We start from the raw sequence: 22,625 nt of genomic DNA, 5'->3' as shown, positions 1-22,625 counted from the left end.
TAATTGGTAGAAAACTTGTTCTCATCATCTTGCAAAAAAGTTGCAATTCCCCGAGTCCCAATCTAAATAAAAACTAAACCATCCCTTTAAAAGTCACACAATATCACCCAAAAATAGTAAAAGAAAAAACAAACAAACAAAAACTTACTGGACATTTGAATTAGACTTGGCTGATGCCTGCAGTTAGGGTAAGAAAAAAGAAAGAGACAAAAAATTGCACCATGACTATGAGTAATAGTGACATATATCTAGCACATCATGGAAATTTACTACATATGTACTCATTTCTGCATGTCTGTTGATGAAGATTTGTGTTTTAGCAGGGAGGTGGGAGGTGTCCCACCTCCCTGGTTGAGGGCATAATCTGCCACGCTAATGTCGGAGAACATCAATCATCAGAGAGAGAGAGAGAGAGATGCAAAGCCCTCCCTGATAAAACAGAAACATAATTCTAGAAACTTCACCACATATGGATGCTCAAGCCAATTCTCTCCTGTTACATTTCCAGTCTCAACTCCCTACTCCCCCTTTCCCACTCCTCCCCTCTCCCTCCCTCTCTCTCTCTCTCTTCCATCAAACATGCACAAGAAGCTCTCGCACTATGTGAGCTAGTCTAGCTTCTGGACTCTTTTTACTCGTGGCAGTGATTCAGTGTAAGTAACAAGTCATTAGAGGGCGTGACGAGAACTGCGATATGAGAGAAAAACTATGGGGGCTCAGTCTCATGATTGTCGCAATCAGAAAGTTTGCACCGTCTCTTGGTTTGTCACAATTGGCAAAATATCGTACCAAAAAGGGACAGAACCCAGACTACATGTTAGCTTGACTGGGGATACTATAGGCTTGGAGTGTAAAGAAAAAAAATAGCTTTGGTTGAACACACTGAACCTCCCCCCCCCCTCCCCCCCCCAAAAAAAAAATAAAATAAAGGAAAGAAGAAAAGATAGAAAATGACCCCATGACCCGACTGATTCAGCAGCGCTGTTGACAGCCATGAGTCAAATTGATTCTGAGCAGACCCTCAATCCACCTAATTTCTTAGGAATCAGATGTGATTCTGGCCAGTACCATCCATAAATCTCACACCCAGACCAAATGTGCCAACCATGCCCCTATTCACACCAGTATGTTATCTACTCTACTTCCTATCAAAATTGGCACAGAAGGGTTCTCTGTACACTGGCCCATAAATAAATGGTACAACTAATTTTGTAGGTAATAGTTGAGATTATCCCGTTGGACATCGATTATCCGGATTCTCTCCGGATGTCAACTGGCTGACATTTCCCCTCCTGTTTTCATGTATTTTCAGTGCCAAATCTCACTCAGAACAAACACATGTTCAACCATTATCGTGCGAGTACATGACGGGACATATTCCAATCATCGTAGCGGACTGTGACTTTTAAAGGGATGGTACAGTATTGGTGGAGATGAGAATTGGGCTTTTAACTTTTTGCAAGATACCAAGAAAACACTTATGATATAGTGCAGAGCATACCATTTTAAGAGGAATTCAAAGTTTATTTGATGAAAATCAGGTTTGAAATGACTGAAACATCCAAAACAAAGTAAAACAAAGCGATCGTAATAATGTGTGGGTCCCACACTTTATTTGAATCGCTCTTTTTTGGATATCTCAGCCATTTCAAAACCAATTTTCATCAAATAAACGTTGAATTCCTCATAGAATTACATGCCCTTTCATATTTCATAAGAGGTTTCTCATTATCTCACCAAAAACTGTTAGAAACCTGAAATTAGGTCTTAACCAAAACTATACGATCCCTTTAACTTTGAAGAGGAAATCCTCCCCCCAAATAAATTAACTTCAAAAGAAAGAGGAAAGTATTCCCTACAGAACAATACAAAAATGACAACAATCGAATAAGATATAAAGGAAGATAGGCCTATAACATTTTCTGAAATTTCATTTTTTCAGAAAACATTTCTTGACCAGTCTTATGAATATTAAAATGAGTGAGTTGATGATGTCATACCCTCACAATTTTTCATGTATACATGTATGTACAATTGTATTATATGAAATTCTGAAAAATTGCTATTCTTAGCTAATGCAAGTAAACGCATGTTCCAATACCAAGATATATATCAGAGTTAGCATCTGTTCTTTTTTATTTTGGATGGTTTTAAGGCAAGTTTTAGATTTATACATCTGAAATATGAAATTTTTGTCATTTCTGTATACAAAATGAATACAAAATAATTAGGGGATCAGACATTGTCAACTTGTTGATTTGATCATTCACAACAACTGGTCAAGATGTGTGTGCCCCAAAAATGTGAAATTTCAATGTCATATCTTCCTTATTTCTCCTCCAATTTTTGTCATTTTTGTATCGTATTGTATGGGTTATTTTCTCTTTCTCTTGAAATTTATTCATTTTTGGGGTGGATTACCTCTTTAAGTCAGTTCCAGATAAGATGTCAATGACTTGTGCCGCGCTTGTCACTGGCACTGAGTGCACAGCAGTGGTTACGGTACAATGCAGTGGCATTATTCGATGAGTGGAAATATCAATCTCACTGTCGGTCAATATCAATCAAACAAACAATATATAAAGGGATATTTCACTCGAATTTTGTTTCATCCCGTATCAAACTTGAAAGAATGAAACATGACAATGACATGCAGATAATCATAATATTAGTGAATTGGTAATAACATGTGTATACCCCTTAAACCAGTGCAACTGCAATCATATTACTGCCGAAGAAAAGAATCTGATCTTCCCAATTTTGAACCCAACACCTGACAACAAAGGAAAAAGTCAAGGAGACACACTGACAGCAAAGGAAGAGAAAGAAAGTAGAAGAACAAAGGAAGGAATCTTTGAAAAGGTTGAATTCAGCCCTTTTTACACTTGTGTACTTTCTCTGACCCAGGAATATCAATAGTCCCATACCAATTTTTTCAGCTTTTTACACTCGCCAATTAGTCCCGTACTAAGCTCTTGTCCGGGGCTAAGGAGAAAATTGACCTTTTTACACTCATATTTCTTAGTGCGGTACTTTCAAAACCACATGAATGTTCATGATTACGCTGTGTACGGTACACGTACACGCACGCACCGGCAGCACTTGATTACCTCATTTCTGATTGGTCAGTGAGGGTCGGACTTCATCTCCATCGCTTAGCCGAGGATTATTTTTTTGTTCTGTTTACACTCACTTGCTTGGCACCGCAACTGCGGTGCTAGCACCGCAATTTGCTGCGGTGCTAACCCTGCTATTTTGGAGGGCCAGATAGTAGTACGGGATTATCGGTGGGGCTAGCCCGCTTTGGCAAAAACGAGTGTAAACAGAAAGTGGGCTAAGGATAGTCCCGTACCAATGGTGGGGCTGAGGCCCCCCCCCCCCCACCCTTAGCCCCACCGTTGGTATGGGACTAGGCAAAAATTTACAAGTGTAAAAAGCCCTCAAGAGTCCAGCATGTGAAGTGAGGATAACAGGATAAGCAGCACAGCATGCAGAGAGCAGATTACAAGAAAGGAGAAAAGTGATGGTGCATTACTGATTCAACATAATAGGGGGAGAATGGGAACTTGAATTTGAACTAAGAAGATGTGGGGTAGAGACAAAGTGTGTGTACAGGGTGGGGGAGGAGGTATGGTGGGAGGGGAGATAAGGGGGGATTGATATGAGAAGCTAAAGTACTTGGTATCTGATGACCACATAATGATAAACTTGTGGCTGTCACATTCAAGGAGAGTTGGTTCACACGGGAGCTCTTTGTTTTGAACTTATCCCCTTCCAGGCCCCTCCCCTCAAGAGACAATGCATGCTTGTTACACCACTGAGTGAAAACAGGGTCAGTTTCATGGCTAGTATTCATCCTGCCAAATGATGCAATAGAATTCTGGCTCCAGTGTCTTGATGGATGAATATTCCTTTAAGTGAGAAACAAGTTATCCACAAGCTTATGACAGTTGCGGAAGAACTTCTTTGATATCTGGCCAATGTTGTCATAGATTGTGGAGTCTGGAACCACAAGAGTGGTTTTAGTTTTTTTTTCCCTGTATATAATTTGTAAATATATATTAGCATTTCATGATCTCTTGTCTTCCAAATCTAAATATTGTCACTACTGGAATCTAAAAAATTCAATATTCAAAATTCTTAGAATTTTTTTTTTTCAAGCACCACAGATGGTACAAACAGAAGTGGATCTGCACATACTTGTAGCAGTAGGATAAAGAAACAATCTGCTTTGTTTAGCTTGCAAAAGACTGTCATTTTTAATACACATAGATGGTCTGTGTATTTTCTCTTTTTCTTTCACTCACGTTTGTATTCTCAAACACTATAGGCCTACAACTTTTGTATCTTTTGTGTCATTACCGGTATGTATAATCTACATGAATTGTATTAACTGGTCTGTTACACTGTAATCTATATATTCTTTGTTTGTTTGTACTCTCATACCCCAAGAAGGGGTCAAAAGTGCAAGTCTGCAAGAATCTTCAGCCTATCAAAGGAGGCAGACTCGATCAGAAGAAGAAGAAGAAGAAGAAGAAGAAGGGTCAATAGAATCCTACACAAATTCTGCAATTTCCACACTCTTGTGCAATCTGTGCATATCTCATATTCATTACAATCTCATGAGGTGAACTTCCCCTAATTCTAAAAAACAGACAAACAAAAACAATGTTGCACACAAAGACCAAGTTTTCAGCTTAAATTGTTAAAGGATTAACATTCTGGCAAACAGAACAGTGACAGAAATACTGTATCATTTAAACCATGAAAACATTTAACGTCAGCTCACTGTCATGTGTACATAATAACACACAATTGGTATCAGACACCAGCTTTGACAGTAAATTGACTATCAAAAGTAATATTTGATATCACTGTCAAGCAAAATACTCAGATTCTTCTTTGTTTTACTTTAAGTATTAAGGATCTATGAGGGTTGTCAATGATTAAAATCATAACAGCACTCTCCCTCAAAACTTCACTTGTGTGGTACCAACAGTTTAACTGGGCTTTTAAATAGGACATCAGCAGTCTGAATTTCTGTAACAGATCATAATGCAGGTGTCTGAAAGAAAGCACAGCCAGTTTATCCACTGACCTGAAGGACTGACCAACTGAATGAAATAATGGAGATTTCCACATTTGCTGTGGCATTCACACAGGATACCTCTACTAAACATCACAAGTCTGCCAACATTCCCACATCCAAATCAGGGAGATTCCACACAGCAATCAGGGAGATATCTGTGTGTTACACGCATTTCAATGGGCAAAAAATAATTCCCAAATCAGGGAGATTTTAACATTCTCTTATTTTAGACATAAACAGATTTAGACATTTTCAGGGAGACTCCTGCAGAATCAGGCAGACTTGGCAATCTGCAAACAGCAGTGTTTCTCCCATGTGAACGGACCCCAAGGATTCCCCTAAGGGAGTCAATGAACCTGTCATCAGGCACTAAAAGTCAATGCCACAGAATCTTGTGGCCAGGCCTGGGAACATTCCCCCTGTGTGATGGCCCATTCATAATCGGCCATTGTTTACACTCTAATTAGCCCAGGGATTGGGTGGGGATTACACAGGGGGCTCAGGATGTTTGTTAGAAGTTTTGTTTACACTACAGTGCAGCATTTCCTCCCCCATCAACTCTCTCCTCCTTTCTCTCTGCGTTCTCTTAATAGTGGGTAGTTGACAGATCACATGTTTATTTGCTATGCTATGATTGGGTTGCAGGTTGAAGTCAGCTCCAACCTGTGCTTCAGTAAACATTATGATGGGAGGGAGTTGCTGCACTTGTCTTTCTTGTAGCTTTAAAGGCATTATCTACCATTTGAAGATGAAACAAAAAACCTAGCTGTAACTCTTCAAAATACAGTAGTTCTAAAATGTGAGTAAAAGATAGAAGCAACCTCTGTAAAAATGCTGATTAGTATAAACGATGTTTAAATGTTATAAATGACGTGAAAAATAGTTATAATGAAATTGTTTCTATAATAAACCATCTACAGTTACGGTGTAGGCCCTATTGAGTCAATTGAGAAAAATAGTGATATGTCACTTTATTGCGAATTTTTATATGGTAGGATGTTTTGTGATACAACTGACCTACACATACTATTGTAGGCTATGCATGAAATGAGATAACTAGAACATTTTTAAATCATTGCTCCCAATGGTAAACAGTAGGACCTACTGCACCTTTAATATCTTGTGGTTTTCTTTCATGTGCATGCACTCAATAATATGATACCTCTGCCTCCTTCACTTCCCTCCATCACACATCAAAGATTGCATTGATTTTTTTTTTTTGTGGGGGGGGGGGGGGACAAGGATGGGGAGGGGTGGGGTCAGGTCTAAGGGGAAAATGGTCATCCCGAAAAATTACAACATCAACACAAAACAACGCAAAACATGATACTACTCCAAACCACTGCAGATATCGAAATGTCCTTTTAATATTGGCATGTTCCCCGATATCTAAAATCACTCTGGGAATCATTTCAAAGGTACTGTTTACCATCGGGAGTAGTAATTTAAAAAAATGTTCAAGATATCACATTTGATGCATGTGGGTAGGTCAGTTGTATCACAAAACATCCTACCATATAAAAATTTTGCAATAAAGTGTAAAATACAAGGAAACATCATTTGCATCAAGATTCCATTGCAGATAATATGCATGGGCGGTATACAAGTTCTAAAGGAACATTTCCCAGTGGCTCTCTGAAGTGCCTGTCAACAGTACCAAGCATGACCTACTGCACGTAGAGTGCAGAGTGCAGCATGAAGAGTGCATTTATGTGCAAGCCATATTTGGACAAGATGCGCATGACAGACAGGCCAGTGGGCTGGGACAATGAACCTCATTAGATCCAGCGGTGGTGCCAAAGTTGCCTTGTCTTTTTTTCATGGACTCATGGGGATAGTGAACACAAGAGGGCGACATGGCAACATAAAAGGCCAATACTGACACAAAAAAAGGACAAGAGCATTGTCTAAGCACACACATACAGAGTGAAGTCCACTGTTACTTGGTAAGGCATACCAAGGAGGTTTGAGAAATGGAGTAACAACAGTCTCATTCCCTTTGATCCCATGTTTCATGCCGCCACTCAGAAATATTTGAAGTATGTGCTAAACTGGAGCTGCCTCACAGATAGGAAGACAACTGATTCATGTGGCATTGCATCATGACTAGTCACTCTCAAAGGAAGATATGTCTTTATGATGGTAATTACTTTTCGCCGTCCCTTCTTAAAAAATTAAGCGATACATATATGTACAGACACAGGGATGTGTGAATAAAAATTTTTCAAAAATTGATGAAATATAAATCAAAATTACTCGAATTTACATGACTTTACACTAATCTAACATATAATTTAATAAAGAGCTATATTTGAAAATTATACCATTTCAGTTTCATTTGTCGGAAGTGATCGGAAAGATGATAAAATCGGCTTTGTAGTGAGGGTACAGGTTCAAATATTTTCACGACATACAGCTCAGGTTTACATTTTTGCACATGAACCTGGACGGGATTTACTTTTGTTTTATACGCTTTATCATTAAGTAAACATTCATTCTATTTAACAAATAAACAAGCAGAATATAGCCGATATTATGTTAGAGTTTAAAATGAATCTTCAAATTGCTCAAAAAGACTGCGGCATGGAACCCCGGGCATCAAAGGCACAAGAGCACCTGTGGAATTCTTTTGCGCATCAATAGAAAAAATGACAGCTGTTTGAATAATTACAGCCAGTTGGAACTCCATCTCTTTAACCTCCTTGGGCATACCAACACTCCCTAGTCTCCGTGCCGACATACATTTTACATAGTCTGCCCTCTATAGGTAGGATGTATGTAACCTCTGGCATTAACCAATCTTGCCCAAGACACCACATGTTTAGGGCTTGGTGCTATATCTCTGCAGTAAAACAGAAATATATCCCTCATTGATTGTTACCCTTTTATACTGCTCATGTCTATAGCTTGCTTCTTAAGTGAGCTAACTTTGGCTCATACTAAATCGCACACTGCCATCCAAGGTTACGTGCGAGACCAGGGGGGCATTTCATGAAGGAACTTGTCGGATAAAATATCTGACAAGTCAATTATACCTGACAAGTTTTGAGAAATTCTTTGGTCTGATTGGCTGATTTTTCTGAACTTGTCGGATATAATTGACTTGTCGGACATTTTATCCGACAAGTTCCTTCATGAAACGCCCCCCCAGATCTATCTATTCTTATTTTCTTTCTGAATATGTGCTGAGTTCAATGTAAAAATTTCAAGCTATCTTTCTTCAATATAACATGCAGTGAAGTCATAGGTGTCTTAAAGTAAATTCATCTTGTGATGATTAGATAATAATTTCTGCAGCAAAATTCCCTCATGACATCATGGGTCAAAGGTCACCTAAAACCTGAATTTTGGGTACAGTACCATGTTGAGGGGTGAGAGTGTAGGTGTGTGTTTCAAAAACTCACCAAATTATGCATCAAATGAACAGAAAATAATCCCATGAACACAAGAGTATGACATAAAGAAATTAAGAAAACAACAATATGAGCCAGCACTACAACAGCCAAACATCCAACTGTTGTATCAGGGTTCTCGCCAGGAATTTCTTCACGCTTGTCGGCAGTTATACGCGTTGTTCTGGGGGTGGGTACGGGAGGGGGGTTCCCCCTCCCGCGCGAAGCGCGGAAGCCTTCGCTAATGCTCAATACAACACATATAAATCGCCGTTAAAATGCCACTAAATGCGACATTTTCAAGGAAATGTAATGAACGTTGTGAGGGGCATATTCTCACAGAAACAATGCAGAAACTCCATACATTTTGTTGGCGGCAGTTCCTAAATAATAAATGAAAGAGAAGTAGGTGCCGATGGTGAAGGTTCCGATTTCTTTTAGGCCTTTCCTGTTTCACTGTTGCAATGATTAGCCGTCTCTGCATCGCAACAACGCGCGCCGTGTACTAACTAACTATACCCGTAATGTTTTTGCTTTCTCGTCGTCTGCTCGACCACGTGGTAGGCCTACTGCATGCAGATGCGCGAGAAGCGATCGAGAACTTTCGGGACATCGTTGCACTTTCCTTTCTGGGTATACTGCGGTAGTTTGGCCGTGACATCAAAGAGACATCATACAAATCATACATGTAATGATGGTCATTATTCCGAAGGTTTGTGTAATCATAAAATGAAACGATTCATTACTGAGTACTTCGAAGGTTTGTAATCGGAAACAACAACACCAAAGGTCGGTATTATAAATGAATTTTCAAAATAAACAAAACTGATTTCGTTCGAAGATGAACAAACATTTTTTCTTTATTATTTTCCGATCAACGAACCTTCAGAAAGGAATCTATCATCTATCATCGTTATTGTTTCGGAATAACAAACCTGGCTTCAGAGTAAGAAAACACCGTTTGGGGCCGTTGTTGTATTCCGAAATTATACTGGCAGAACGTTCGAAATAACAAAACTGATTTCGTTTGGATATAAACGAATATTTCTCCTTTATCATTTTTCGATTAACGATCATTCAGAATTAAGAATGTGGAGTATTATTTTACCAATATTCTTTCGGAGTAACGAACCCTCAGAGCACGAAAACTGTAACCGTTTTGGGCCGTCGTTTTATTCCGAAATTATACTGGCAGAACGTTCGAAATAACATAACTGATTTCGTTTGGAAATAAACGAACATTTCTTCTTTATCGTTTTCCGATTAACGATCGTTCAGAACTAAGAATCTAAAGCATTTTATCATCATTATTCTTTGGAGTAACGAACCTTCAGAGTAAAAGAAAATTGTAACCGTTTTTGGGCCGTCCTTTTATTCCGAAATTTCACAGGCAGAAACGTTCGAAATAACAAAACTGATTTCGTTGTGAAATGAACGGACATTTTTTCTTAATCATTTTTGGATTAACGAACCTTCAGAATAAAGAATCTAGCATTATTTTATCATTAATCTGTCGAAGTAACAAACCCCCAGAGTAAGAAAACTGCAACTGTTTTTGGGCAGTCGTTTTATTCCGAAATTTCAAGGCAAAACGTTCGAAATGACACACTGATTTCGTTTCGAAATTTACGGACATTTTTCTTTCTTTAATTTTCGGTTAACAAACCTTCAGAATAAAGAATCTACAATTTATTATTTTATCATCACTATTTCTGTCGGAGTAACAGACCCTTAGAGTACGAAACACGCTGTTTTGTGCCGTCGTTTTATTCCGAAATTTCACTGGCAGAACGTTCGAAATAACAAAACTGATTGCGTTGTGAAATGAACGGACATATTTTCTTAATCATTTTTGGATTAACGAACCTTCAGAATAATTTATTATTTTATCATTACTATTTCTGTCGGAGTAACAGACCCTTAGAGTACTAAAACACGCTGTTTTGTGCCGTCGTTTTACAATGTAAAAAAATTCCGAAATTTCACTGGCAGAACATTCGAAATAACAAAACTGATTGCGTTGTGAAATGAACAGACATTTTTTCTTAATCATTTTTGGATTAACGAACCTTCAGAATAAAGAATCTAGCATTATTTTATCATTAATCTGTCGGAGCAACGAAAAAAAAATGAACCTTGGTGGTGATATTAACTGATGCTGGTGTAGAGAAAAACAAAGACAGCTTGCTCAAAAGATGCTTCCTTCTTGCAGTTTATTTTCTCCCCAGTCATTCCTTATCGTTCTCCTCCCATGGACCCCTGCCATGCACGGACAATGAACAAAACAAAATGTTACCGACGCTGCAATGAAAAAAAGAAGAATAAAGAAACACGTGCTCGTAGCAAATTATCTACACTTTTCAAGTAAACAAATTGATGTTCGTAATGAAGAATTAAAAAAAAAAAAAACACGACCACAAGCAGTGGGGAAACTTGATATCATGGCTTGTGGAAATTTCCACGAAATTTCCACGAAAGCCAGGTGTCGGATAATGGAATGCCGCGTGTACTGCCACCTTGCTTCAGTGGTCGTAAACAGCGTGTACATAGCATGTAAACCAACTGGGAACTTGATGAATGATATTATCCATTTATTTTCTGCCCATGAAGGCCCCCTTTATAACCCACCTGTTAACAAACCAAGCCAGAAGCACGAAGAGCATTACGTACGTTGAACTTGAAAGACCATCATGAGAGAATTACCATAAATTTCGGCCCGGAGAAGGAAAATGGAATATTCACGAATGACGTTTACAAATCCATGGAAAGTGAAAAGGCTCAAATGGAACGCATGGCTTTTTGAATAAAAAAAGATAAATAAATAACCCGCGGAAACTACCAAAACCAAAATAACAATTTGCATTTGCTTACTCCATCGCACGTTCTTTATTCTTTTTTAAACGAAAGATGGAGTTAATTTTCTCTCTGCGGCGATGCTTTGAACGCATCTAATTTTGCGTCATTGCCGATGGCCAGTTTCCTAAAGAATTGATACGAATCCTTTCAAATATACGAAACAAAGTCTAAAAATGCTGGATCCTGGCGGTGAATTCCGGTTGTATTTTAAATCCTGCTCACTATCAAAATTTAATCATCTGTTCCTTGCGCAATTTTACCAACCAACTGTTCCTGAAATGTTCATCCTAATCTGTTCCCAAATTGTGACTTATTTTGCGAATAGAGAGACAGACAGGCAGACAAACGAACAAACAAACTAAAGCAGCAAAAAAAAAAAAAAAAATACAACCTTTGGCGGAGAGGGGCATGCATTTCATAATATCGTTTGTTTTTGCGTAACCCGACAACAAGCGTGACAACAAGCGAGCACGTGTCAGCCTTCCTCAGCCTCCCTCGGCCTCCGACCCTCTCTTTCCGTCCTCTCTCTTCCTCTCACAATACCGTCGTACACACAGGCCGCTGTGTGGCCGGCTGGGTGGTGCATGTGTGTGTGGATCCCGGATCAGAGCGCATGTGAGTGAGCAAGTGTGTGATGTGGTGTGTACGTGTATGTGAAGTTAGTACGTCGCTATGTTGAGCCAGGTTAGGGAGGTGAGTCTCACCTGGTTGAGCCGAGTTGTTGTGATCGGTGCGTGATAACTTTTAGCGCTTGTAAACTGCTGCTCCTTTCAACATCTAGTTTCTTTTCTAAATTCTAGCCAGATAATAAAGACTGAAAAAGGCGAGAAATTGGTCCGAACTTAGCTTGTCAAGCAAGCAGTTCACGCGTGGTGTTACCCTTGTCGGCAAGTTCACGCGTGGTGTTACCCTTGTCGGCAAGTTTTACCCTTGTCGGCAATTGTTCCTTCAAACCGCACGCTTGTCGGCGCCGACAAGGGTGATATACGCTGGCGAGATCCCTGTTGTATTAGATTTAATGTCTTTATGTCACAGCTTTGTTTACTCAAATAACTCATCTCTGTCACCAATCTGAAGTCAACACTGTAAAGCAAACATGAAATATTCCCGGCATGAAATTTCGGGATTTGCCACTGGCATCCAATGCATATACAGGGATCTCGCCAGCGTATATCACCCTTGTCGGCGCCGACAAGCGTGCGGTTTGAAGGAACAATTGCCGACAAGGGTAAAACTTGCCGACAAGGGTAACACCACGCGTGAACTTGCCGACAAGGGTAACACCACGCGTGAACTGCTTGCTTGACAAGCTAAGTTCGGACCAATTTCTCGCCTTTTTCAGTCTTTATTATCTGGCTAGAATTTAGAAAAGAAACTAGATGTTGAAAGGAGCAGCAGTTTACAAGCGCTAAAAGTTATCACGCACCGATCACAACAACTCGGCTCAACCAGGTGAGACTCACCTCCCTAACCTGGCTCAACATAGCGACGTACTAACTTCACATACACGTACACACCACATCACACACTTGCTCACTCACATGCGCTCTGATCCGGGATCCACACACACATGCACCACCCAGCCGGCCACACAGCGGCCTGTGTGTACGACGGTATTGTGAGAGGAAGAGAGAGGACGGAAAGAGAGGGTCGGAGGCCGAGGGAGGCTGAGGAAGGCTGACACGTGCTCGCTTGTTGTCACGCTTGTTGTCGGGTTACGCAAAAACAAACGATATTATGAAATGCATGCCCCTCTCCGCCAAAGGTTGTATTTTTTTTTTTTTTTTTTGCTGCTTTAGTTTGTTTGTTCGTTTGTCTGCCTGTCTGTCTCTCTATTCGCAAAATAAGTCACAATTTGGGAACAGATTAGGATGAACATTTCAGGAACAGTTGGTTGGTAAAATTGCGCAAGGAACAGATGATTAAATTTTGATAGTGAGCAGGATTTAAAATACAACCGGAATTCACCGCCAGGATCCAGCATTTTTAGACTTTGTTTCGTATATTTGAAAGGATTCGTATCAATTCTTTAGGAAACTGGCCATCGGCAATGACGCAAAATTAGATGCGTTCAAAGCATCGCCGCAGAGAGAAAATTAACTCCATCTTTCGTTTAAAAAAGAATAAAGAACGTGCGATGGAGTAAGCAAATGCAAATTGTTATTTTGGTTTTGGTAGTTTCCGCGGGTTATTTATTTATCTTTTTTTATTCAAAAAGCCATGCGTTCCATTTGAGCCTTTTCACTTTCCATGGATTTGTAAACGTCATTCGTGAATATTCCATTTTCCTTCTCCGGGCCGAAATTTATGGTAATTCTCTCATGATGGTCTTTCAAGTTCAACGTACGTAATGCTCTTCGTGCTTCTGGCTTGGTTTGTTAACAGGTGGGTTATAAAGGGGGCCTTCATGGGCAGAAAATAAATGGATAATATCATTCATCAAGTTCCCAGTTGGTTTACATGCTATGTACACGCTGTTTACGACCACTGAAGCAAGGTGGCAGTACACGCGGCATTCCATTATCCGACACCTGGCTTTCGTGGAAATTTCGTGGAAATTTCCACAAGCCATGATATCAAGTTTCCCCACTGCTTGTGGTCGTGTTTTTTTTTTTTTAATTCTTCATTACGAACATCAATTTGTTTACTTGAAAAGTGTAGATAATTTGCTACGAGCACGTGTTTCTTTATTCTTCTTTTTTTCATTGCAGCGTCGGTAACATTTTGTTTTGTTCATTGTCCGTGCATGGCAGGGGTCCATGGGAGGAGAACGATAAGGAATGACTGGGGAGTAAATAAACTGCAAGAAGGAAGCATCTTTTGAGCAAGCTGTCTTTGTTTTTCTCTACACCAGCATCAGTTAATATCACCACCAAGGTTCATTTTTTTTTCGTTGCTCCGACAGATTAATGATAAAATAATGCTAGATTCTTTATTCTGAAGGTTCGTTAATCCAAAAATGATTAAGAAAAAATGTCTGTTCATTTCACAACGCAATCAGTTTTGTTATTTCGAATGTTCTGCCAGTGAAATTTCGGAATTTTTTTACATTGTAAAACGACGGCACAAAACAGCGTGTTTTAGTACTCTAAGGGTCTGTTACTCCGACAGAAATAGTAATGATAAAATAATAAATTATTCTGAAGGTTCGTTAATCCAAAAATGATTAAGAAAATATGTCCGTTCATTTCACAACGCAATCAGTTTTGTTATTTCGAACGTTCTGCCAGTGAAATTTCGGAATAAAACGACGGCACAAAACAGCGTGTTTCGTACTCTAAGGGTCTGTTACTCCGACAGAAATAGTGATGATAAAATAATAAATTGTAGATTCTTTATTCTGAAGGTTTGTTAACCGAAAATTAAAGAAAGAAAAATGTCCGTAAATTTCGAAACGAAATCAGTGTGTCATTTCGAACGTTTTGCCTTGAAATTTCGGAATAAAACGACTGCCCAAAAACAGTTGCAGTTTTCTTACTCTGGGGGTTTGTTACTTCGACAGATTAATGATAAAATAATGCTAGATTCTTTATTCTGAAGGTTCGTTAATCCAAAAATGATTAAGAAAAAATGTCCGTTCATTTCACAACGAAATCAGTTTTGTTATTTCGAACGTTTCTGCCTGTGAAATTTCGGAATAAAAGGACGGCCCAAAAACGGTTACAATTTTCTTTTACTCTGAAGGTTCGTTACTCCAAAGAATAATGATGATAAAATGCTTTAGATTCTTAGTTCTGAACGATCGTTAATCGGAAAACGATAAAGAAGAAATGTTCGTTTATTTCCAAACGAAATCAGTTATGTTATTTCGAACGTTCTGCCAGTATAATTTCGGAATAAAACGACGGCCCAAAACGGTTACAGTTTTCGTGCTCTGAGGGTTCGTTACTCCGAAAGAATATTGGTAAAATAATACTCCACATTCTTAATTCTGAATGATCGTTAATCGAAAAATGATAAAGGAGAAATATTCGTTTATATCCAAACGAAATCAGTTTTGTTATTTCGAACGTTCTGCCAGTATAATTTCGGAATACAACAACGGCCCCAAACGGTGTTTTCTTACTCTGAAGCCAGGTTTGTTATTCCGAAACAATAACGATGATAGATGATAGATTCCTTTCTGAAGGTTCGTTGATCGGAAAATAATAAAGAAAAAATGTTTGTTCATCTTCGAACGAAATCAGTTTTGTTTATTTTGAAAATTCATTTATAATACCGACCTTTGGTGTTGTTGTTTCCGATTACAAACCTTCGAAGTACTCAGTAATGAATCGTTTCATTTTATGATTACACAAACCTTCGGAATAATGACCATCATTACATGTATGATTTGTATGATGTCTCTTTGATGTCACGGCCAAACTACCGCAGTATACCCAGAAAGGAAAGTGCAACGATGTCCCGAAAGTTCTCGATCGCTTCTCGCGCATCTGCATGCAGTAGGCCTACCACGTGGTCGAGCAGACGACGAGAAAGCAAAAACATTACGGGTATAGTTAGTTAGTACACGGCGCGCGTTGTTGCGATGCAGAGACGGCTAATCATTGCAACAGTGAAACAGGAAAGGCCTAAAAGAAATCGGAACCTTCACCATCGGCACCTACTTCTCTTTCATTTATTATTTAGGAACTGCCGCCAACAAAATGTATGGAGTTTCTGCATTGTTTCTGTGAGAATATGCCCCTCACAACGTTCATTACATTTCCTTGAAAATGTCGCATTTAGTGGCATTTTAACGGCGATTTATATGTGTTGTATTGAGCATTAGCGAAGGCTTCCGCGCTTCGCGCGGGAGGGGGAACCCCCCTCCCGTACCCACCCCCAGAACAACGCGTATAACTGCCGACAAGCGTGAAGAAATTCCTGGCGAGAACCCTGATATAGTGTCAACAAGAAATTTTGTGTGCATTTTGAGTTTGTGAATCTTGGCTCTCGCAAAATTTGCGAAATTGAAATGCACATGAACACTTCAGGGCCCTGTTGCATAAAACCCTTACCGCTGGACTTACCGCTCCTTTTTAGCGTAAGTCTTGAAATTAGCGGTAAATTCTATAATCCTTGATGCTGATTGGCTGTGATGCCTAATTTTGATGGTAGTTACCATTGAAAATCAATGCTAAGTTTTATGCAACAGGCCCCTGGTTTTACAGTAAGATTTCTTATATGTGAAATGTCACCACAAAATCCTGATTATAAAAGTCAATGCTCATTTTCTTTTCCTTTTTTTTTTCTTTTTGGGGGTATTATTCAATTCAACAGGCTCTAAGCTTTCCAACGTTCTACTTCTGTAATGAAAAGCATGTATCACATGTGGAAAGAAAGACAACTATCTCAGGGACATAGTTTTGAAACTAGAAATGTCGCTATGGCGACTGGTATGCCTCCGCCATAATGCATGATTCTCCTAATAGGTCTATACTCAGTAGTACATGTGGACAATGTGTGATTACATTTTCACAAAATTGGCAAATTATTAAAATGACATGTTTGTCACAAATGTATTGAATGTTTACCTTCCTTGACCTATGTTTAATTGGATGAATAGGAGAGCATGTATTTGGGGATTTAAGAACTTTAACTTGACTTTGACCATTTCATAAGTTTATGCACTGAGTAATTTTCAAGGTATGGAGAAAAAGCGCAATTTCTGTATTGAACAGTAAATTGTTATCATTTTCATCTGGCCTTTGATTTATAAGAGAAGCACTGTCAGGCAGAACATACATAAATTCAGCATGTACTAAGTTTCAAGATAACTTGAGCCACTTCCGAGATATGGAGAAAAAAGTAAGTTCAGCACTTTCACTTGATCTTTGACCTTTTGACCTTTGACCTTCTTGGCAAAAAAAAATTCCCAGAGAATCTCTATTGGGTTAGACATGCATACATCAGGTTTTAAAAAAAATATATCCTGCTGGCATTGCATAAATATAAGGAAAATAGTAAGATTTTGAAGTATTGCCCTTGACCTTTGACCCCTGACCTTTGACCCCATGAACCCTAAATTCCCTAGATAACCACTGCCAGTCAGTAGATGCATATACACTATGTTCCATGAAGATACCTTGAACAATTTCCAAGATACAGAGAAAAAAGTGAAATTTTAACATTTTACTTGACCTTTTGACCTTTGACCTTTTGACCTCATGACCCCAAACTTTCACCAGAGAATCTTAATTGGGTAGTACATGTATACACTAAGTTTCAAGAAAATATCTTCAGGCATTGCATAGATATGGGGGAAATAGTAAAATTTTAAGCATTTGACCTTGACCTTTTGACCTTTGACCTTGAGCATGTGCACCCAAAAGTTGATAGGCACAACTTCACCCCCTAATACACATACATGCCAAGTTTCATTAGGATACCTCAAAAGGTTTTGGTAGTTACCCTGTCCACAAAATTCATTACGGACGGACGGAAGGACGGACGGAAGGACGGAAGGACGGACGGACGGACGGACGGACGGACGGACGGAAGGACGGACGGACGGACGGACGGACGGACAACCCGAAAACATAATGCCTCCGGCACCACTTCGTGGCGGAGGCATAAAAATAGGCTTAGAAAGTGAGAGTGCTGTCAAGCACGTACGCATATTTGCAGACCATAGCAACAAGCATGCAAGCATGTAAAAGATCTCTGAAAAAGAAAGCTGCTAAGAAAGCTGAAAAAAAAATGTATGTGTCTTTCCTAGGAAATATGATCTAGTGTTTGATATGTAAATTAATTTAAAACATAGAATTCCTTATGATTTTCCTCTCTGGAAAGTACAGTTGAACCTCTCGTATCCGGACAAGTCGGGACCGGGGCTCATCCGGATAAGGGATTTGGCCGGATACGGGAGACTCAATGCTTTATACATGTACATATACATACACATGTACTGATGTAGCCCATTGCAGTACCACATGTAGTAATGTGTATACTGCAACCTTTTCATTGTTACATTTGGGGATGTTTCGGGATGTTGAAATGTCTGAAGGTAAGCAATTTGGAAGGAAATTTGATGCAATGTATGTTAATCATGTTGGAAGTAATATGTAATTCATGTGTGTTTGGGTAGGAGTTCTCAAGGAGTTGGGAATCCCCCTTTCTTCCCGTAATTATTAAAAAAAAAAAAAAAAAAATCACGGCGAGATTGCGTCCGGATAATAGAGAGATCCGGATAAAGGGAGGCCGGATAATAGAGGTTCAACTGTATGATAAATCCCATTAATCACAAATCTTGACTATACGATTTGAGGTGCACTTGGAGTTGTGTTCAGCAGGTCTTTTTTTTTTTTTTCCAAGTACTGGTACATATTCAAAAATTACACCAATGGCCAACTTTCTTGCAAGTGCAGAAAAAATACTTCAAAGCAAACTGAAAATTGCCCATATTTCCAGATCCCCTTAAACATTGGAATTATGTCACGTGGTAGTTGGGATATTCACATTTTGAAGTGTCGGCTAGTGTGTATTTTTATGATGTACACCAAAGCCACTCATATTCTTGTTTTCATGATTTGATATGTTGCTACTTTATCAGGGCATCATGGTGACAGGTCACACTATCTTCAACTTCAAAATCTCTGCAGAATAATTCTAATTCCTTCATTATCATGTCATGAATGCAATTTGAAAACTAAATATGGAATTACATAAAAGACAAACACGGGAACTATACAGTAAATTGATGTATCTCACTGTAAGGTTTTAGATTTCTAGGCTGAATTGACAACTTCAAAAATGGCCAACCAGAAAAGGGCATGCAAGTTTTTAATGTCGTAACCTTACAATGATATTGAGCAGAAATTCAGGCTGCTCTTGGCTATTGCTGCATGCTAACTGCTAGCATTATCTGACACAGTCAAACCTGTCTTAGCGACCATCTGTCTATAGTAGCTACCTGTTGTATATGACCACTAAATACAATTCCCTCCGAGAGAAAAAAGCATGCTAAAGAACCTGCTTATAGCGGCCACCTGTCTATAATGGCCACTTTTTTCGTCTCCCTTGGGGGGCCGCTATGAACAGGTTTCACTGTATTACAAAATATAAATCTTTCATTCTTAGACAACACAATGTGAGGCCCCATGAAATTTCTGTTCACGCATATTTCTTATTTCAAATTCGTGCAATTATTAACGACAAAAAAAAAAGAGAAGAAAAGCTTTACGTGCATCATGTGATGTGACATACCTGCTTATCCCTTCCCACAATGCTTTTGCTGGACTGTTTCCTGCGAATGGGTTGTCTCCTTCCTCTCCCTGTGAGTAAAAAACAACACAAAAACACCAAACAAATATAACAGAAACAAACAAAAAACAAAAGCAAAATTGCTACATTGTAGTCTCAGTACAGTGATATCTCGTATGCGAGAGAGAGAGGTAGAAAAAATGAAATATTCAGCTGAAGTGATTTGTGGTCGATTATGAAGAATCTTTTGCAAGGATGAGTACTGAACCCAGAAAAGGTACCACTTCTTCAACATTTCAATCACTCTGAAATGACTAATGAATTAGATCTGTTAAACTCTTTATGTGCTGCATTATAAACCCCCTGTGTGCCACATTATTCTGAGACTGCAATGCAGGCATGCTTGATTGGAAAAACTTATCATATATGAGCAAAGTTCTGTTGTAGAGAAAATTCCAAGCATTGCTTTGATGTAAATCTTATGACAAATCTATGATTATTTCTCTTTCAAATGATCAGCAGCTACACTATTGTCCAGGCATGACTTTTGCACTTAATATAATGAAAGAAACCTACAATTTACTAGAAAATCCAAAAGGGAGCACTACTTGATATCCAGTCACCACATAATGCAAGATACATGTGCAAGGAATGGGATTGGGGTTGAAGCTTCTACTGTATTGTGGCATCTGGAAATTTATCGAGTGGGTTGGGCGAGTTCGTGCCTTTGAGCAAATTATGCAAACTTGGCATGCCGTCGACTGAGCCGTGGGTGCAAGCATCGCACATAAAGAGTTAACAGGACCAGCAATCTAGATGACAGGGGAGAAACCACCAGACCTCAAGCCTCAGGCCATCCAATCATGGATTTCAAGTACTCTTCGTACAATGGGAGGTTTGTTTGGAAACAAAGTTTAGACTTTGAATCTCCTTGCCACACACTTGTACATCTCATTTCTATGACAATGACATTCACCAATAAATAAATACATAGATGAATAACATTTATACATGTATGTAATCTTTTATCTTAAAAACACAGTTATGGATATCTTGACAGTACCACATAGAATGTACATGCTGTGTATTAAAATGAAGGTTTTCAAAGATATGTGGTACAACTATAATCATATTATATAATCATAATTTCATTTATCATCTCATTGTTCTTTGAAAGAAATGTACTGATGATATGCATAATGTAGAACACTTGGACACAATATATTAGAGTGCACAACAATAAAAACAACAAAAGCAAGCAGATGCACTGTTGCAAAATTAAATTTCATTGAGTTGGTAGATTATAGATAGTGAGATAAAAAGTGGAACAAGGGAGCCCAATGAAAAGGAGTGTTTGCTGGGACATAATCACACTGAAAAATGTCTGTCACTGCAACTTCAGAAATATAACAAAACAGCTGAACATAGGGCTACTCTGCTAACCTTTGACCTGTTCTTCATCATCTCCCACTTCATCATCTGAACTGTCCCAGTCGTCAGTGGAGGATGCCATTGGTTCTGGCTGAACATCAATCTACACAATGAAAAAAGCGCAAGTACGGTAGGACCTTGATTATTCGGCCATTGATTATCCAGATTCTCTGTTATCCGGGTGTTGACTGGCTGACATATCTTTTTACGTTTGCACGCATTTTCAGTACCAATCTCACTCATAACAAACACAAGTTCAACCATTATCGTGCGAATAAACGGCGGGACACATTCCAATCATTGCAGCAGACTGTAACTTTTAAGTCAGTTCGTGAGACGATGTCAACTACTGGTGCCACGCTTGTCACTAGCACTGAGTGTACAGCATTGGTTACTGTACAATGCAGCGGCAGTATTTGACGAGTCGCAATATTAATCCCATTATCAGTCAATATCAATCAAACAAACAATACATGAAGGGATATTATACATATATTTTGTTTCATTTCGGTATCAATTAATAAAGTATGAAACATGACAATTTCATGCAGATAATCATTATCTTGGTGAATTGGTAATAACGTGTGCACCCCAAGCATAATATGCTAGAAACTTATCCAAACGAATTGATTATCCTGATGCCCGCCGGTCCCCAAGTGGCCGGATAATTAAAGCCCTACTGCATAAGATTATCCAGGTATGTATGTCCAGCTTATACATGTGTGTGGGTCTTTCTATGCCACATATGAGTTGTAACTGTAGATGACAATGCATTAGATCATAGCTGGATGAAAAGCAGAGAGGTCAGAAGGATGCGGCTAAATGACTTAGTGGCTTTGTCATTGGCGTTCTTTTAACAAAAGGGGGAGGGGGAAGGAAGATCTAATCACAGATGAAGACTCTTGTAAACATGACTGACATAAATATCAGTCATGCAAATGAACACTTGTAAAAAGCGACAAAGAAAAAAAACAATGAAGGTAGCTTCATATTGAGGCAATATCTAAAGAATAATATGTTAACACTTACATGTTTTGCGAATGGCATGGTATCATCAGGAAATATATTGTGCAGTTGGCCCTTGACCCCGAGTCCTTCATCAATGACCCCACTCAGAGCCTCGTCAGTACTGAAGATGTTGGCATCAGACCATCTGTACAAGATATTTGAGGGTATGAAAGATTTGGCTGACATAGGTAAATATACATGTATCATAAAATTTAGACATCATCTTCCTCAAAAAGGAAGAATTCATATTTAAATAGACAGGAATAGTACCAGAAGTATGCAAATTTACATCACAATTAACAGCAAGTCTCTACCTGTTACAATCTGTAGATCCTTTTAATGTAAATGCAGCATTATACAAACTACAGAGATTGGAGATGGATCAGGTTCGTCCACAACTTGAGATCTTAGCATGCTGCATGAGAAAAGTTCTCAATGCATAGTGTACTTGAATCTATGTGAGCAAAGTCTTTTGCACTTCTGGTTCATTAGGGTTCAGACCCTGGGAGCTCCTGAGTCCTAGATGCTCTCTGGTGCTACTTTAGCCTTTACTTTTAAACATTAGATCACAGTTAATGAGCTGAAATTAAAGGACAAAAACTTTCTAGCCAAATTCAAGTAGGTTTGAGAACACAGTTGAGTCACTGGTAACCTTTTTTTTTTGT

At 38.9% G+C, this 22,625-nt stretch overlaps 1 protein-coding gene across 1 annotated transcript in view; it reads right to left on the bottom strand.

Moving 5' to 3' along the window:
- LOC139730145 (SANT and BTB domain regulator of class switch recombination-like) overlaps positions 1-22,625 on the bottom strand; it is a 40,856-nt gene that overhangs the window by 5,428 nt on the left and 12,803 nt on the right. The window contains exons 16-19 of the mRNA XM_071641049.1: positions 21,982-22,105; positions 20,965-21,055; positions 19,525-19,592; positions 149-177 (exon numbers count right to left, since the gene is read on the bottom strand). Of these exons, the coding sequence (XP_071497150.1) occupies positions 149-177; positions 19,525-19,592; positions 20,965-21,055; positions 21,982-22,105 (312 nt within the window). The remainder of the gene's footprint in view (positions 1-148; positions 178-19,524; positions 19,593-20,964; positions 21,056-21,981; positions 22,106-22,625) is intronic.

Source organism: Diadema antillarum, unplaced genomic scaffold (genome assembly GCF_040938485.1).
Source record: "Diadema antillarum isolate AM-2024a unplaced genomic scaffold, OU_Dant_1.0 scf00000021, whole genome shotgun sequence".
NCBI classification, from domain to species: Eukaryota; Metazoa; Echinodermata; class Echinoidea; order Diadematoida; family Diadematidae; genus Diadema; species Diadema antillarum.
The sequence above is the reverse complement of the archived record's forward strand: the minus strand, read 5'-3'. Positions and strand labels throughout refer to the sequence as shown.